This window comes from Oenanthe melanoleuca, chromosome 4 (assembly GCF_029582105.1).
Source record: "Oenanthe melanoleuca isolate GR-GAL-2019-014 chromosome 4, OMel1.0, whole genome shotgun sequence".
Classification (NCBI taxonomy): Eukaryota; Metazoa; Chordata; class Aves; order Passeriformes; family Muscicapidae; genus Oenanthe; species Oenanthe melanoleuca.
This window is the reverse complement of record NC_079337.1, coordinates 30580458-30600441: the sequence shown is the minus strand read 5'-3', so window position 1 is coordinate 30600441 and position 19984 is coordinate 30580458. Positions and strand designations below refer to the sequence as shown.

General features: G+C 36.6%; 1 protein-coding gene across 8 annotated transcripts in view; it reads right to left on the bottom strand.

Moving 5' to 3' along the window:
• Positions 1–19984, bottom strand: part of RAPGEF2 (Rap guanine nucleotide exchange factor 2) — a 185249-nt gene that overhangs the window by 31868 nt on the left and 133397 nt on the right. For 7 of the 8 annotated variants that reach the window (XM_056490300.1, XM_056490302.1, XM_056490307.1 and 4 more), the window contains 6 exons: positions 14531–14662; positions 5975–6152; positions 4141–4277; positions 3487–3645; positions 1733–1885; positions 1228–1392 (listed from right to left, as the gene is read on the bottom strand). In XM_056490300.1, the coding sequence (XP_056346275.1) occupies positions 1228–1392; positions 1733–1885; positions 3487–3645; positions 4141–4277; positions 5975–6152; positions 14531–14662 (924 nt within the window). The remainder of the gene's footprint in view (positions 1–1227; positions 1393–1732; positions 1886–3486; positions 3646–4140; positions 4278–5974; positions 6153–14530; positions 14663–19984) is intronic. The other variant, XM_056490306.1, reaches the window with a different exon arrangement.

Below are 19984 nucleotides of genomic sequence, written 5' to 3'. Positions count from 1 at the left end.
GCTGGATATCCAGTGTCCCAATCTGAATACTCCTGAGTACTGATAATCCCCAGGAAGTTTTACTCACCCCCTTCATTCCCCTTACTGTCTATCAGCACCCAGTACAAAAGAGCCAAAATCTTCCAGATTCCTTATTACCTACTTGCTTATCTCCACTTGTCCCAAGCTGTTCTCTGCCTCTTGCCTTTCTATCAGTGCTACTGGAGGTCAGAAAAGGTTAATTGTTGAGGCAGCAGAACAGACTTGTTCCATGTTCAGACTGGTACAAGCAACTGTGCTGGCTCATGCTTTCAGAGGCTGAGGGGATTGTCCATTGGAGGACAAGCAACATAACTTTAAAGATGAACTCCAATATTATAGCTCTGAACAGTACTAGCTGCAAAGCCTACCCTCTGTTAAATATAAGATCCTTCCTTCAAGGCAAAGCTATACTAACATTTCTGGAAGAAATACCCAGGTTTAAATAAAACCTGAAAACCAAATTTCTCTTTCACTGTACTAATATAATTCCCAAGGTTCCAAATTTACAAAAAAGAAAAGGGCATCTGGAAATTTTCAGATTTTGTTTGTTTTTTTGGTTTTTTTTACATAAGAAGAAGTTGCATACAAGAGAAAATAAAGCAATAAAGTTTGAAGCACGATAAAGCCTCAATGGCCAGTGTGCGAAAACTGGATATGCCTTATTTTTCCATCATGAAAACTATGTTTAGGGAAGAAGGTATTAGATTGCTTTCTTGCATTTGGGTTGGGCTTGGTGGCTCTTTTCTTAATGCTACATGAAGCACAACATGATGCATGAATGCATGAATTCATGCAACAATGCATGAATTTTCTATTCTCTTTTTAAAAAAATCACATTTGCAAAATTGAATTAACTAGTATTACGTACAGAAAACACAAAACTTAGTTATATGCTCAAACTTGGAGATACAATAAAATTCTACTGAATTACATTAAATAAAAATACTCCCTATTGGAAAAAAAGATTCCTGTACACCTGCAAGCAACTAAGTTGTAAAAACACAGCAAGGTAAAACATGGACAATTTACCTTGCATGAACACAGTAATATTTAATTAAAATAAGGAAAAAATATTCTGCCATTCAAATAAGTCACCAGCTATTTATGTCTTATTCAATTTAGTTATTCTCTCTAAAGCATATTTTATTCTTATTAGCTTATATTTCAATGCCAATGGTAACAGTATATGATTCAGAAGATTTTCACCTTATCCCTGAGGCTGGGGTCATTGAACCACTCCAACAACTTCTTGCCCACTTCCATTGGGCTGGAAAGAAAGGTCCTATATGTCAACAGGAAGTCTTCTATAAATGTTGGGTCTACCACAGAGTGCTCTTCCACCAAATGCATTGTTAACCTTTCAGCTGTTCCCTATTGAAAACAAAAAATTGAAATGAATCATAGTTATTAACACATTTTCAACACATGCAAATTAGTTTTCTTGTAACATACTGAAGACTCATCACACTAGAAAGAATACTGCCATTCATTAACTATGAGCTAAGCAAACATAACAGCTTGGCCACTGTGGTAAGTAAAAAATAATTTAATTAATCTCTACAGAAGTCAACTAGAAAAAAACCTAGAAATATTAACAGTCCATTTTCAAATATTTACCTCTACAATATCTCTCAACTAATCCTGTACCTAACTTGCCAAGTTAAGAGGTTTACAGAACACAGACTTTTGCAAGAGACTCTTTTCCTTTTACCTTGATGACAATGTGACCTTTTCTTGTTCCAGTGCGGTCAAGCTCCCTGTGCTCCTTCACCATCACAATCTCCCCTTCCTCTTCTACCTTCTGCATGTTCTTTTCCACCTGATTGAGGATGCGGCAATAATCTTGCTGGGCTATACAGACAAACTGGAAAGAAACATCGTGCAACGGTATTAAAATGGAAAATCTTCAGAAAAGCATTTAGACTTCAGGTGCAAGTACTCTATCAACAGACAAGATAAAGTAGCTTCTCAACCTGCAGTGAGCCAAATTTGTCTTTCCCACAGCTCAGCTGTAGCAAGCAGATGAACAGACAGGCACAGGACTGCCACTACAGTCCTGCAGCTAGAGGAGACCAAGATCCATCACAGCCATATGATTTAGTACTCTCAGCCATTTTCATTCAGCTGCTTTGACCTCCCCACTGCTGGAGATGAAGACCAGTATCATAGCCAGTCCTTTTTTCCTTACATGAAAGCTCTTTTGTGGTGTTCAGAACGATTAAGTGAAAACCTAGCCTTTATTTTTTGGACTTATTGTTTTGGTAAATAATCTTCTTTTTTTTTATAGCTATTTTATTGTAGTAAATTATTAAGAAAAGTAACATTTATTCAATTAATGAGTGCAGGCATGAAGAAACAAATTACTTCTGGCTTAAAGCATACAGCAGGAAAATTCTTTTCTACAGTTATCAGTTCAGCCAAGAATAAGTGCCAGAAAAAATATCTTAGGAATATTCCTAATACCTACACTATGCAAATATAATTAAGACCAACCATAACAAAGTAGAAAAAGACTATATTGTATACAAATTGTTATGCACTTGTCTCTTCTGGGGGGCAAGATTAAACTGCCTTATTATAAGAATTTGGCTGTTTAACTGAAAGGAATGGTGTTTCTTCTGATTGAAAAGTTGTTACATCCTCATGTACATACTTAGGACAAGGGCACAAGAATCAGAGACAGTATTTTCTCTTTAAATTCATTTACACACCATTTCTTTTTTCCAGCAGATAGTAGTAGCTGAAACAGAAGTCCTACAGTTTGGGTTTGTTGAAAACCTTACCCTAACAAGAAACCATTTATGCACATTTTGGTCATTAGATGGGCAAGCTAAACCAGGTGATTCTATTGACACATAATTACATCCCTTTCAAAGGTCATCTACTTGCAGCTAATTAGCCATCAAGACCAAGCAAATTGCTTAATTCTCCCATGGCTGTGGTATTATTTTCTGGATAGGAATAAGCAAATAGCAACCACATAACCAGATTCAGCCAGTAGTTTTATGCTATGAAAAGCATTCTTTACATCTGACTGCTTATATTACAGCAAACATCAAGGCTTTTCCCTTGAAATGTCAGATGAGCCAAAATTAGATCTTTCACTCAAACTATGGAAGATAAAGTCTGTATTACTCTGATATTCAGTGGCTGAGTTGAGTAAGGAAGAATGGCTATTAGCAGCAGAAGTGAAGGAGCCTGTTATAGCCAATAGACCTTGAGATCCTCCTAAGGAACACTGAAAGCAATGGATGTATGGAAGAGGCTGGTGGCCTTGTTCTGAAAAAAGCATCTTCATCCAAAAAGATCCCTTTCTGAGATAAAGATAACTCTATTTCCCAGACTGTGGGTATACAGGTGCCATACTGCCCAACTACTGTCCAGAGTTACCCACTGTAGATTTTACATATGTTCAGTTTAAAATAAAACTGGGTCTCATTATTGCATGTACCACAGACACTCTACCTGGCAGTCATCCACTTTGGTTCTCATCACTCCTTTCATATATTCCTTTTCCATGGTGGGGGAAACACCAAAACTGTTCCCCATGCACAGTATCTCTGTTCTTCCATCAGGGTATGTCACCTCCACAGAGCCATTCAAAATGACTGACCAGGAATCCAGCTACAAATCAAACATTGCAGGACATAAAGACCAAATCACTTAACTTTGTAGTATCTTACTTTACAAAGAAAACTCTCGCAATTGTTCTAAAGCAAAAGCTATTGTTTAGCACCTATTAAAAAATTTACAATCTCATTTTCCTTAAATGTACAGCTATTTCCAGCTCAAGAAAATTGGGATCTTAAGTTTATTATTACGAGATAACACAAGAAAAAAAAATGAAGTTTTAAAACAGCACTTGAGCACTGAACTCCCCACATGAGCTCAAATAGGCAGGAAGCATTTTGTATAGTACAGGGAATGTTTTCTTTTGTTTTTATTGCTTAAGAAATGTGTGAGTGCTTAAACAAAAGCTTTCAGAGATCCAGGAAAAAAAAGATCTGATTTACCTGAATGCTGCTATTTTTTTTCTCTTAAGTAACAAAAGAGGACCTTAATTCTGTGGAATCTGGGACGTTTGGTATAATAGCAGAATGAAAAGCAACTTCTACTGACCTCTTCCCCATCGTTTAGTACAATAGTTCCTGCTCTCTCCACAACTGCAAACACCATCACAGCACAGAGCTCTCTCCGCACTGACATTGTCATGTTGGCAAAAGCAGGCAATTGATGCATGAATTCCAGTAGTTGTTCTGAAGGAGAAAAAGCCCACTGAGTCGTGCATGTCAAAACAACAAAGCACAGTAAAGACAGTTCTTCAGCAAGATGCCTGAGGCTGCTTAAGCTAAAATGCTGCACAATCGTTTCTGTATACTAATAAATCATGTACAGTGGCCTGTTTTAATTACTGGGTATTTTGTCTGGCTGGTCATATCATCAATAGAAACCCTGCAAACTACAAGTCAGCATAATGGAAGAATTGTAATGTAACCAAGAGTTCTGAATACAACCAATGATATTTTTAATACTCCAGTCAGGGCAATAATTTCACTGTAACTAGAATAGGAATATATAAAACCCAGAAAGACAAATTTCACAAAACTGAGCAAGTTGTTTGGTAAAGCCACCCCCTCCTAGGCTAGGCTTAACAGTAAATTGTACTTGATCACTGTCTGGTGGTTTCACAAAGGTCCTCTCAGATGGACCAGACAGGATTGCTGCCTTAAAGGTGACTACTGCTACTCTGTCTTCTACATGCACTTGAGCTGTACTCATACTTAATGGTGAACTTCCTGTCTTTTCATTTTTTATACTGTTCATAACCACAGAACTCAATTTTCGCAGCCCTGCCAAGTGATTACATGCCCTAAAACTGTTTTTGCATCCAGTTTGATCTAAAATGCCTAGTGAAAGAGTTCAATAGGACCCCATATTTTCCCTAATTTTTTATTTATTCTAAATCACAGAAAGGTTGTGGTTAAAAGGGACTTCCAGAAGTCATCTGCTCAAAACCTGCCAGCTCAAGCAAAGCCACCTACAGCCAGTTGCCCAGGAACACATCCAAATACCTTTTGAACATCTTCAAGGAAGAATACTAACACCTCTCTGGACAACCTCTCCCAGTGCTCAGTCACTTTTGTAAAAAACAAAAAACATATCCTAGTGCTCTGATGGAGCCTCCCTTTTAGTTTGTGCCCTTTGTCCTCTTGCTGGGCACCACAGAGAAGACTCTGGCTCCATCATCTTTACACCCTCACCCCAGGGTATTTGTGTACATTAATGAAATCCCCTGAGTCTTCTCCAGGCTAAACAGCTCCAAGCTCTCTAAGACCTTCCTTGCATGAGAGATGCTCTAGTCTCTTAATCATCTGATAATCAACTTTAATCATCATTTAGTCATACTTCAAAAAAAGAAAAATATCTCATCCAATGAAGCAAATTATATTAAAATTTGGATTCTAGTTCTGCTTTGCTTTCAATGTATTTACTTTTATGATAACAAATTAGTTTGATTAGATGCACATTTATGTTAAGGTTTTAAATGCTCCAATATTTGCAACAAATGTCAAGTCGCAATGTCACAACTGACAATTAAAACTATACTGTGAGAAGCATTGCTGACATTAATGTTGCCTTTTGCCAAGGTTCTGTTATCAACAGTGTTTCCTTCATAAAGCTGTTCTGATATCAATTAGAAGCTGAAGCTTGAGATCAAAAGGGCCAGCAAGCAATAGGTTTCACCCATATTATATGTATTTTCCTCTTCTTTGGTTGTACTTGTTCACATTATATATATATATACACTTATATAAAAAAACAATAATAATAAACACTAAACTTACCAACTACAAAGGCCAATGACTAAAACAAAACTGCAAGCTCAAAAAGTAAATTTTTGGAGGTGAAGAAGAACATGTTTGACAATATTTTACTACATCACAATACTTACCAATGTCGTCATCTGTCCTGTCTATTGGGTCTTTCTCCAAGCAGTCTCTAACAATATCCCTGCTCATCAAAGGATCTGATGCCCTTTCAATATCTTCTTCATCATCATCATCCTCAGAATCCACTGCTGTCTCTGGCAATCCACTGAGATCCATATCACCAGCCTCACTTTCTGTAGCCTAATTAATGCATAAACAATTAAAAAACATTCAAATGTGTTCTTTACTGCTGTAGTTTTCTGGTTAAATGTACAGAGATTAATTCTATAATCTAGCAGATAAATTTGTTCAATATTTTTATATTGCTTTTTCTTTATATGTCTTTTCAAAACAACTAACAATTGATCAATCAAAACCCACTGTGTTTAAACAGGACTGTTAACATTTGTTTCAATCAGTCACACGTACAAACGACTCAACAGAAAATTTTTCATCTGTGGATCTTGGGGAGATTGAAGGTTGTTACATTTCAAGCAACAATGTCTTGGACTGTGAGCTGAATATAAATTTTTTCAATAAACAATTAATTTAACTATTTCTGTGCTCACCCTAAATTTACATTTTCAGACACTTAAGAAAGCAGTATAATTTTAAACAGTTTAAATAAAAAACAAGAACAACATCAAGTAAGAAATAAGAACAGCAAAAAATGCTACAGGAATTTTGCTATCTCTCAGTCACCTAGGATTGTATTTTTCTTTTAGAATTCCAGTTGAACATAGTTAAATATGGCTTTCGTTTGCTGATAAACTGCCTAAGAATTTACAGATGCAGAAAAAAAGCAAAGTCATTGCTTAAACACCACAGATGGACCACATAGAATATCTGTCAGACTTAACCTCCTTTAAGTTGTATTAAAATGAATGAAAACATAGTCCAGATATAGCTTGAAATCACTGGCATAGCACCTAAAGGTATATATATTTTAATGATTCAGTTTGAAGACTGAACACTTTAATAAATCCCACAAACATTTGTCTGCTGCTTTTTACGGCTGCTTTTTCTCAGAACCTGATTTAATACCACATCAGCTGCCAAGGCTCAGCTATGACAATTTTTAAGGAAATGCAATCTTCTAATGCGTAAGTTTTAAACCATGGCTTCAGAAATTGAGATTCACAAGTCTTAAAGGGATGGCTTCTGACACTCTGGAAGCACACAATGCATTCACATCTCCTTTAAAAATAATACATGGGACAAACACACCTACTAAAGCTTGTTTCATCAGTCTATCTCAGACTGGTATAAAAGACAGCCCACAAAACTAGGTCACTCTCTGAACACAGAGAAGGTAAGAGAAATTGCACTGGTAATTTTGTAGAATCATCTCCTCTATTTCTGCCTCCCTATCTGTGGCTGACATCTGTTACTTTAATGCCACTATACACAGCCACCTCATGAACAGCAGCATATGGCTGGAGATGGATCAGGGGGCAGCTAGTGAGAGTCTTAAATGCTTCTGTCCTACAGCACAACACAAGCTTTGTAACTGGGCCTGGTTAATATAAAAAGCATGATAACAGCTTCTACGCAATATTCAAATTATTCTCACTTTGTGGTTTGGCTTGGGGCTTCTTTAGTTGTTGTTGTTTGTTTTGGGGGCTTAGTGGCTTTTTTGGTTTTGCTTTTGTCAAGAAAAAATGCTGCTCATTTTTTAACAAGGATAAGGAAAGATGTTACTGGCATAGAAACAAATAGCACTGATAGCAGTATTTTTACTAGCAGCCTTACTGTGTTTAACATGCACATTCCCTGTGATACATTTGAAACAGCTGTTGTAACTACTCTTTCAAAATTGCCTTCATCAAAAGCAACTGCTGGAAAAATTAGTGCTGATGAGTCAGTAGACACACAGCCCATGACACCTATCTGTCAGAATCTGAAGTCTCCAGCAGTGACAATTCTGGTGACAGTGGGACTGATTCACAGTCAGTTTTGCAAACCTTCCCATCACTAACAAGTGCCCTCCTACCTGCCCAGATTAAGCTCTCTCAAAAGCACCTTAACAAAATGAATGCAGAGCTCAATTTAGTCACACAATGCTAACAACAGATGAGAAACTTCCACCTATTGTACAGTATCTGATTATTAAAAGAGAAGTTATTTTAGTGTCTTAAAGCAATAAAACTGAAAAACTCTTGAAGCTCAAGTATCAAGAAGAGTTGAGGCTATTTACAACAAATTCTCATACTGAATTAAATGTAACTTTGAACTCAGAAAACACTTTACAAATACTACTAAAGGCTACAAGATTTCCCAAGGATGATCACTATTTACACTTGCTTGGTTTTTTTTAAAGTGAAGTCATAGGTGGATGGAAAACAGCTATTTCTAACTTCCTATCAAAAAATTCAAACCATTGCAACAAAGCAGCTCAGTATCGAATGCAACAATCCACAAAGTAGTAAGACAGCTTGCTACTTTAGACACCTTTAAAAACACCTTTTGAGGAAAAAAAAACAAACATGTTTTCAAACAACTTTCTGAAATTGCTATGATCATGCAAAAGATGGCAAAGAAAGACAAATGTAGCCTTTCTGCATGACAAGACAAAACAAAAACTAAACCAAGCAAACCCAAATCCCCCTTCCCCCCTGCCAAAAAAAACCCATAAACAAACAAACAAAAAAAAAACAACCAAAAAACCAAACCAGAAAACCAAGAAAACCTCGAGGGGTCCTTGTGTTTATACATGGCAAAGAGCTTTCTTAGGTTTAGTATCAGCATGTATGATATCAAGTACTCAAGGTCCTCTTGCTGAGACATTAAATTTCATGACCCAACTACTCTGAGTGCTTTTGTACCCCCTTCTTTATGAGAAAAACCAAACATGTCTGCACAGGAACCCTTGGTTACTAAGCAATAGCCTTGCATCTAAGACTAAAGGGGAAAATTCCATGAGCTCCTTTGGGTACAAGGGATTCCTTATGAATATCGGCCAACAAAAACCCAAACACAAGATGAATATCCAACAGAATTTGTACTACAGTCAATCATGAGGCTTAGATCTTCTCAGGGCATGTAATCAAGGATGAAATGCACCTCAAAATTACCATTCCTGGGTGCATGTTGTACTTTGCTTCTTGGGCAATAAGAGAAATTAGTTTCACTTAAATAAATCTTAAGAAATTGCATGCAAGAAAAATGCTGGTTGCAGCCTGAAGTACAAAACACTGTCTCTCCATAGTCTGAATACCAACTGTGACAGCAAATTTCTCGTGTCATCTTTCCAAATGTGGAGAAAATTCTTTAAGCTTCAAAGCAATCTTGTAATAGTGACAGCCTAATATTTTATTTGTCGCATCACCAACACGAGAGTTAAGAGACTAAGACAGACGTTTTCAAGCCTGAGTTGAAGGAGTATTTCATATTTGACACCTAAGGAGAATTTGACCAATTTTAAGCAGCGGCTATAAAGGTTAATACTGCACCAATAAAAAACTAGTTACTTCAACTGCTGAGGATCTTGAAGTCCAAACACACTTCCAGATTTGAGTGACAATAGCTAATTAAACAAATACTGTGAAATAACCAGGGAAAAGATGTAAACTATAAGAAACCTTGTCTGAGTTCTTGGGAAGAAGGGGAGGATTAAGAAAAGAAGAATAGCATTCATTCTCCCTAGGTCAGACTGGACAGATTGGAGCCTTCTGGCCACTTCAGATTGGCAGGAGAGGAAATTGGTTAATCCCAACTATTCTGGTCTTTCATTTTTCAGAGGCATCATGAAGATGAGCATAATGAGACACGTGATGGACTGACTACATGAGCAGCTAAAGATGACTTCATTTACTGCCTCACTTCCTCCTCTTCCAGTGAATTTTTGAGTTTCTTGAGAAAACAGATTAGAAGTTGTTAAGGGCAATCTCTACACAATCCACTCTTGCTCCAGTGAAACAACTGCTTCATCACACACACCCCACTCTTACCAAGGGAATGAAAGTGGAAAGACTTGGAGAGCTGCTTACAAGATGACTGTCTCTGTTTTATGTGGCCTTCATAGTTTTCCTTCTACACTGGTTTGGGAAAAACTTCCAACTGATGACAACAAAGACAAAAAACTAGAAAACTCGTAGAAGTAACCACATGAACTACTGTTTTCTTAGTATTTTAACCTTTACTTTAAAAAAATTTTTTTTTTTCCTTTAAGAAACATTTTGTAATTTTAAAGACTAAATTCCCCTTGTAACTTATGTTACAACCTAAATCAACAATCCAAAATCTCCAAACATGCAAGAGAAAAATACCAGGGACAAAAAGAAGAAAAAAAAATCAAGACTAGAAGAAACTCCTTGCACAAACAAGAAATGCTCATTTTCTGGTGCAGTCCTTCAATTCCGTGAAGCTAACAAAGAAAGAAGCCATGCTCAGCTCAAAAACACCATCTCCACATTATTTTTCAACCACTGTCATTTATAAAAATAAACTAAAAAATTAAAATAAGAATGTCTATTACCAAAACTACTCACTTTTTACTTTCTAATTTTTAGTTGATTTCGATACAAAACACCAAGAGCACTGGCCCTACCTGTCTCATGAAATGACTTGCAGAAGTCAAAGCACATTGAAATATTCCCTCACATCATACAGAAACATTGGAGTCCATGTCTCCAGAGAAAGAAATCATGTCTGGGGTTTTGTTTTAAATAAGCTTTCAGATGACTGAGCAACAGTTTATAAAATCAATAAATTAGGATGAAATTCAATCAATTCAACTATAATATGTATTTGTTTATTAAATAGTTATCATATGTACTACAATCAACTATAATTATTACACTAACAGAAATTATACACAATCTAAGGTTATTTTTTCATACAACATTGACATGAATGCAAATGTCCATGAAATACCTTAAAATTCCTTCAAGTCCAAGATTTTCAGTGCTCTCCATGTTTGTTCTTTCATTATCTACCTCCCAAATATACAATACAGCAGCCCACATCTGTCACAGAAGTCAGTCTGAGCAGTTTTCCTCAGTAAAGATGTAAATGTGTAGCACACCAGGAACAGTGTCCTCCCTTACTGCCAATAATTGCCTCTTTCTCAGAACAGAGCAACATCTGTCAAGACTAAAGGTATGCAGAATATGGACTCTGGAAATTACAGAGCAGATTAAGAGGCCCTGAATTTACAGGAGTGATAGGGAACTGCACAGAGCTTTGTTGAGAAGGCAGGGGTGGCAGTTCACAGGACAATTTACCTGAGCTCTTCCAGCCATTCTGGCATTAGCCAGAGTACTGCACTCCAGCAGCTGATACAGTCAAAAAGACTGGCTTTATCTTAAGGTAAAACCTCTTTATTTTGCATACAGTAACATGGGCTCTCTGGTTTGAGAGACAAAAGACTGGTCTCCCTCAGGAAGAGCTGCTGAAGGGTGGACCTTTCTTCTAGGAGCTACCATATCAGAATCATGAGAAAACAAAGCTGACATCTTGAAAATTTCCAAGCAATACACATATCCTGGGAGGGTCTCAGAAAGGATGTTCCTGGTTTCCTGTACCGACAGTGGTATCTGGGCAGGCACCAGAGGGCACGTAAATGTGGCAGGAAGCCACCAGTCTGGGGACAGGATGCAGCAAAGAAAGGCTGGCAAAGAGCTGAGCCAACACAACAATGCTTCCCAAAACAGGGAAGGGGAATAATGAGCTTAGAGCTCCTCACTCTCCAATCACCTGGTAATATATTTAGCAGGTAGAAGCAGCATTTAGGAGCATATAGGAATGAGTTCATTTAAGAATCATTAACTAAGCCTAGGAATCAAGAGCAAGCAGCCATACATGAGAAGCAGCCGTGGATGATTTACTTTGCCAAGTCAAAAAAAGACAGAAGCAAGGAATAGTTCTTGGCAAACACAAGCCAACACATGATCTACTGACATTCAGCATCCCCTTCCTCTCAAGTTACCCTACAGAGTTCATCACTTGAACTTACTTCCTAAAACAACAGTATTTAAGGATCTTATTAATTGGCACCTGATACGTTTTTGAAACTTGGGTGGGGTAAACACAAAGGTTGATCTTATTTTGGTAAGTACTTCTTATCCTAAAAGAAGTTCTTTCATGTGCAACATTTGACAAACAAATTTAGATATGGCATTAATATTTAAAAGGAAGTATTCTCAGTTCAATGCTGAAAGCATCTGAAGATTCAGCTTCATGATTTATTAAAAAAAACTTAAAAGGCCATGAACACATTTTCACTGGAAGCAGCTGCTCTTAAGGCTACAGAACTAAAACTTACGGGATGCAAAACATGAAATATTACCTTAGATTTCAACAGTAATAATCTAAGTAACACTAAGAGTTTTTCAAACCTTATTTTTCTATCAAATGCAAAACAAGAGGATGATCTTTCTAAATCATTGCTTTCTACTTAGACATAATGAACAGAAGTGCACTCCACTGAACAGAAAAATGCCATTATATACAGAAAATAAGTATCAAAGGAACAATGATCATGAGCTTTACCTTAGAATTACCAAGTTTGAAGTAAAAAAAATGTTGATGACTTGGTTATGGTTTATTGGTTTTGAATAAATACTAGGGAGAGAATTACAAGGTAAACAATTGAGAGAGAATGGCTGATCCACTCTCTTGTTTTTAAAAAAAAAAAAATCTCTTTAATTCTTAACTTCCCCCTAGAGGATTCAAATTAGTCATTTTATTTCGAATTGGGTGGGTTTTTCAGCCATACTTTAACCTAGCCTAACACTGCTACATTACTTTTCTTTATGACTGAAACTGAGGCCAGAAATTAATGATTAGCCACAATCTGAGAAATCAAGGCAAACAATACTCAGTACCATTAACTTAAATTCAAGAATTTAAGAAACTTATCAGGTTCCACACCTGAATTTACCATTTAATTAATAAACATTTCTTCAAGGGTATGTATTAAAATAAAAACATGAGGTTGCACTCTACAATACAGGGTCATATTTCAGGATGTAGATATGGGCATAGGTTATTATTCATACTTTCACATTGTGCAATTACGCAGTTCTTGATACATCTGTGCCAAGTCACCTTTAAATGTGGTATTAACTGCAGATTAATTGAAGAAACTTGATAATATTTTTAAGAATGGATTATGCATTTTGTTTGTAAATTCAGTTTAAAAGAATACTTAAAAAGTAAATTTTCTCTGTATAAATACTTCAGTAAAGCATTAACTCTCTCCAAACAACAACCATTATGTTGATTCCAACAGTGCAAATGAAACTAATAGGAGTCAGGTTGGCAACTACATAGAGTATTTTTCTGAGGTTTCTTCAGTTTATGTTGTTTGGTTGGGTTTTTTTCTTAAATTGAACAGTAATTCAATTCTCTTTTTTACAGTTATGAATGTTTTGCTGAAAGTCTTTGCAAAAAATTTACTTCCAACTTACCTCAAGAGTAACTATATGACTGCAAGTGCATGCCACCTATAACTGTCTCTAGAGGTACATGTTATTTTTCTGTTAGAGTGGAAATCTTTATAATGAAAGAAATTAAAATCTATAGAAGACTAGAAGAATAAAACTGATTTCACATCTTCACTCTCACACTATAAAGCTAAATTCTGTCTCAAAGCAATCCTGTCTTCAGGAGAAATTCTGACAAACTTACTTGACTGATATATGCTATGCGTGAAGTGTTCAGTTAATTTGATAGTTTTGCAAAAATAAACCTTTGCATTATTGTAATTACTGTTTAAATTGAAGTGTGACCTTTTTATAGCCTATCTTCTTTCACAAAAAGAAGCCTATAAGCTTACTCACCTGTGAATAAGCTTATTCTACAACTGTGACCACAGCTGAACTTTTATGTATTCGTAGATATGCTTTTCCTGTTGTTTAAATGACTACATTTGCAATTTCAGAAGCATCTCAAAAAATATTATTCCTCTTCTAGGTAACAGTACTTCATGCTGAACTGGTCTCACTACTTTATGATTATTTTGATAGAAATGTATTTAATTGGATTTGATTCCTTCCACTCAGAGTAAAAAATTGGTACACTTCCCTATCAGGGCAGATCCTCCTCCGACATAGCAAGAACCATAAACATCAAGTGAAAAATGCATAATTCCTCATTTTGTTTAACTTTGGACTTTTTTTCCACTTTATATTTAAACTCTGGATCAGTTTCAGAGTCTCTCTCTAAATTCAAGCTGTTCCAAATGACTAGCACAGAGCTTTACAAGAAGAAGCCACCTCAGAAGCTTAACTTCAAAAAGCATCACCATTTCAACCTCCCCACCCTTCTGAGGATGGTCAGGACAGAAAGCACTGCTAAGGGGTTGGCATCAGATTTTTACAGGGTGGGGAAATAGAAATATGCCACTCAAGCAGGCTGCTCACTCCATATTTCTTTCCACTGAATAGGTTCTACATTATGAACCCAACACATCTAAAGCCTGAAATCATTACGATTCAAACAAAAAGTGTTTTTTTTAAGTCTGTTGAGTACTTCTTCAGATAAAAACTGGCAAGAGTCAATAGCAAGGGCATTCAGCTGTTAAGTGCAAAACTGCTGGCAACTGTACCTCCCATTAGCATCCCTTCCAGTCTTACCTGGTAGATATCAGAAAGGCTGCTGCTTCCTGAATCACTAGTGATGCTACATCCTGAGTGACTAGATGAAACGTGAGTCACCTGTGGGTGGAGACTGTCAGTAAGGTGCAGCTTTGTGAAATCTGCAGGAAGCTATAGGTGGAGCAGAAAAAGCATCATTACAATTTGAGGGAGATACACAGCAAAATTAATTCAAATCATATATGTCACACTCTACTCTCTTCCAGTATCAACTATTTAAGAAAACCACTCGGGCTTGAGAATGCAGCATAAAAATTTTGAGTTATGCAGCTTTTTTAACTCATGCAGAGGCCAGCAAAATACCACCAAATTGTTGCAAATACGAGAGATTTAAGAAAAGCATGTATCTGATGACAAACATTAGTGAAGTACTATGCCAAAACTCTACAGTAGCTTGCTATGGGGTTTGGATAGAATTAAAACACATATAAATATTGTGCTACTTTCAAAATCAATGGTTTCCTGCAGGACGGGAATTAACAAGGGAGTTAAGTCACATACTTCTTTAAAAATCAACAAGCACTGCTCTGGATTTGGTAAACTCTTGTTTCTCAAGTTGACAAAGTACATTAGAGACAAGGAAAATCCAAGTCACTGAGCTATCCGTTATACTTTGAGCCAAATAATAAGACAGCAAATAGGAAATGTGGGAAGACTGATACAATTACAAAGAACTATAATCCTGAAATTAGTTTGCTCACATGCAGTGCTGAAGAATGAACTGAGACAGTGTATTTGATCATTTAACAATCATTCACCAAGATTTGTGATGTATTTCCACTATTGCTTTATGTCCACAGCTCCCATGAAAATCTTTAAGAACTGTAAACATTTCCAGACTGCAGAAAGTGAACTTTGGCAAAGGAAAATATTTGCTGTCTGAAGAAATATTTAAATGCTATTTCAGGGGCAAATTACTCTTTTCCCCAAGAAGTCTGCACATCCCACAGCTAGTTAATAAAAGTATGATAATGTATAAATTTTTGTGTGCAATAAATTCTTCAATAATTAAAACCAAAAATCTTTGTTCATTAATTTTGTTTCAATTCAAACAAGGCAGATACTCTCATCTCTAAGGAGTTGTGTCTGTATGAAAAATGTCACATGCAATGTGTCCATCCATGTCAATTATGAATGCTACCTTGGCACTGGTTCTCCCTGGATGGAAATGGAAATAAGACCTCATCCAGCATTAAGAGAGAATAGGCTGATCAGTATAAAAGGTTAGAGAAAAAAGTCAACTCCAAGTCACAAGAGAGCGTGCTTGAAAAAATTATTAGCTCTATACAGCCAAAGATACTGAATGATTTTACTGCTTTTTGCCTTGTTTAGTTCTGTTTATGGAACATGCCCTGAAAGAACCTTGGCTTTATGATTTACAGTAAAATTACAGACAACTGCAAACCTTAGTCTTATTTTGACTGAATGACATTTCCCATTCTAATACATTTGAAACTGATTTATTCATTATCACAGAAAGACTGCATCTGTCATAGGAAAAATGGCTACATTTTAAATAATTTTTTCCTAGTATTTTACCAGAAAAAGGGGATAAAACCAGCACCTAAATACTAATAATTCTAAAAAGCTACAATAAGCCCAGAGCTAGATTTGATCTTCATCAACAAAGAAAAGGCAATTAAGAAAAGCAATACTCTAATACACACAGCCATGAGTGCTGCCTCCAGAAAAATCTAGTTATGCTCTCTACTGTTAATGAAGTATCAGGAGAAAATACAGCATTAGGGAATGCATTATAGTATTTGATGTCTTTTCTACTTTACTTTTCAATCTGTAAATTCGAATTATCATATAATGGAACCATATATACTGATACTCAGGGCCACTATATGGTTTTTTTTATAATTTTTGAGCCATTCTGCAAATAAGTACATATTCCATAAGTAGAATGCAAGGGAAATGAACTGCCACAGCTTTTGCAATGTGTTGCTGACTATTTCTCAAAGTACAGTCTCTCATACTTGAAGCAGTCCATGTTAATTTCAAAGTAGAAATCCTACGTATTATTTTAAAATACAACCACAAATCGCCTGAGATTCACACATTTAATGATAACTTACAGATATATTTTGAGAGTTTTACCTATTATAAAGCACTAACTATTGCAATCCCAAATAAATATTAACTTCATAGGGAACTGTATATGAACACAGTGTGGCACCCAGCCAAACAATTCAATTTTATAGTGCCCTGCAAATATCTCCATTAAAAACATTAAAAACAGCATTTATTTTTTATCAACGTATTAAAAATTTTAAAGAACCTTTGATCTAAGCAACTCCAGTTAGTATGTGAAAAAGTGAAATCAAGCCACTCATTGTTTTAAATGAACACCAAGGATTTATGTTTTGCTACTGCACAGGCAAAAGAAGAGTCAGGGGATCTCACAAGAACTGATGGAATACACTGCAAATAAAAGCAGTCTTTTTTTTATCTGAATCTTTTTGGCTGTAGACAATCAGCTGAATGCTTGGTGATTACTGGTTTCAGAGTAACTCCTCAAGTCAAAGCCATGCTGCATAAGCTGGACTTGCCAAGTGGTGACAGAAGATCAGAAGAAAGCATTTTTCTTTAGGCAACCTAACTAGTCACTTTGATCCTAATCAAATAGGACTATTTACAAGCAGAAAGCACATGCTCACATCCTTGCAGAACACTACATCTCTGTGCTACATGCCCGAAAGCAGCATCCACTTCAACTGCCCTACCCCCCAAAGTTTAGGTGAGAGACTGCATGAATAAAAAAAATAAAACACAAAAATTAAATAAGCTGAAGCATTTAAACTGTAAAGTGATTGCAAAATGTATGTAAGGAATACATGCATTTCTATTTTAGTTGCTAACAGTTGTTTAAAATGCTTAATATTTGCATTGTACACAATGGAGAAAAAAGTAAAGTACTGATGACAATGAAAGCCCACATCTGCTTAAGTCTTTTATGAAGGTGTGGTGGGCTTGACACCAGATGCCCACAAAAGCCACTCTGCCACTTTTGTCAGATGGACAGGGGAGAGCAAATACAATGAAAGGCTCATGGGTAAGGACTAAGAGAGATCACTCACCAGTTACTGTCATGGGCAAAACAGACCCAGTTTGGGCACCAATCAATTGATTTTATTATCAATAGGATAATGAGAAATAAACTCAAATCTTAATGCCTTCCTTCCACCCTTCCCTTCTTCCTAGCCTCAACTTCACTCACAAACTCTCCACCTCCTCCTTTGCAATGGTGTGGAGGGGCAGGGAATGAGGGCTGTGGTCAGCTCAGGTCAGACTGCTTCTACTACTCCTCCCTCCTTGGGTGGAAGACTCTCACACTCTTCTCATTCCAAAGGAGGCAGATCTCCACTATCACCTCCAAAGTGAGCCCTTCCCATGTGCTGCAGCTCTTCACAAATTGTGCTGCTGTGCTCACAAGTCCTGCCAGTAAACCTGTTCCAGTGTGAGCTCCTCTCTCAACAGGGTCACAACTCCCACCAGGAGCCTGCTCCACTGTGGGCTTTCCACAGGCATCCACCTGCTCTGGTGTGGCTGTCCTCCAAAGGCTGCAGGTGGATCTCTACTTCCCTGTGCATCAACACAGGTTGCAGAGGCACAGCTGCCTCACCATGATCTGCAGCATAGGCTGGGTAAATCTCTGCTGGGGCACCCAGAGCACCTCCTGCCCCTCCTTCTGCTCCGAACTTGGTGTCTGCAGGGCTGTTCCTGTCACATTCTCACTCCTCTCTTCTGTGGCTGCAATTGCACAGTTTTTGTTCCCCTCCCACCCTCACACTTCGTTAACTGTGTTATCCCAGAGGTGCTACCATCCATCATGATGAGTTCAGCCCTGCCAGTGGCAGGTCTGTCTTGGCACCAGCTGGTGTTGGTTCCATCAGACATGGGGGGAGCTTCTATCAGCTCCTCACAGAAGCCAACCCTGTGGCCCACACTACCAAAAAAAATCCTGCCACACAAACCCAGTACCAGTCAAACCTTTTATTCCTGGAGCACAACATCTGGTAAATGTTTTTCAGTTAAGCAGAACAAAATGCCACATTCAACAACCAGCAAAAAGTTGACTACCCCAAACCAGGATATTTACATCCAATTTCTTACTTGCAGTGGAACATGATTAGAGAATAACATAATGAAGTCATACTACTATAAGTCAGTGAAAAAAAATTGCTAGGAACCATCTTCGGCTAGTTAACTTCATGACAATAGGTATGTTTGTCCTGTGTATCACTTTATTATTAAATTATTAAGCAACTTGGATATTTTACATAGTAAGCACCACACTTAAGTACAGCTTTGCTGAAGCCAACACGTACAATATTTCTTAACTTCATTACTGAACACTTTTAGTCACACCATCTGAAGGAACTGGCACACAGAGTAAAATTATAGCAGGGTAATTTAGAAAAATTAAAGCATGATTTGTTCTTAGGTAAATATAGTTTCAAAACACAGTATATGTACACTAGTTTAAATAATTGATAGGCATTAAAAGGGTCAGAAACTGTCCTGATAACCTAATCACAAGTACAACCTTTGAAGTGACAAACATGTAACAGGGACAAAACTTTCTATAGAAAATGTAACCTGATAAAATAAGCCCTAATTTTAATTTGACAAAGGTGAAAACAGTATTTTATATTTATAATGTAGTTCTTAATATGCAAGTATATCTACATACGTACACACATTTATAGAGATTGCACGTGTGGACAGAAACCAGAGTTACAAGAACTACGAAGCTTCCAATTTTTACTTCTTGAAAACCCTAAATCAAAAGAAAACTTCAACAATTATGTGAAACTATCTTAAGGGCAAAGATATATAATCCATCTAGAACTGTACAACACTGTACATTCTATCTTACTATCTTAAAAGCATCATTTTATTAGTTCCACCCTCCATGTGAGTCACCATGTTATGCATGCAAAGCTAACAACTACTTTGTTCTGAATATGTTCTTCCTATTTTAAGAACATCATTATTTTCTCCTACCCTACAGCGTGCCTTTCATTATAACAAAAGGCCTCTTCTACCCAAGGAAACACTGGGCTTCGCTACGAATACAGTATGTTTAAAAAAAATACGAAATAAATTTTGAAAATGTTCACTGGACAAGAAATTAAAATCCTTGGATACAGCAGAAAAACAAAGGAGAAGAGACAAAAAATAAATTACACCAAAACATTTTCATTCTTTACATAGCATTTCAAGGGGTTTTTTTGGTTGTTTGTTGTTTTTTGTTGTTGTTTGTTGGGGTTGAAGGTTTGGGGTTTGTGGTTGTTTTTTTTTTGTTGTTTTTGTTTTTGTTTTTTTTTGTTTGTTTGTTTGTTTGTTTTTTGTTGTTTTTTTGTTTTGGTTTGGTTTGGTTTTTTTGTTTTTTTGTTTTGTTTTTTTTTTTTTTTTTTGTAGTTT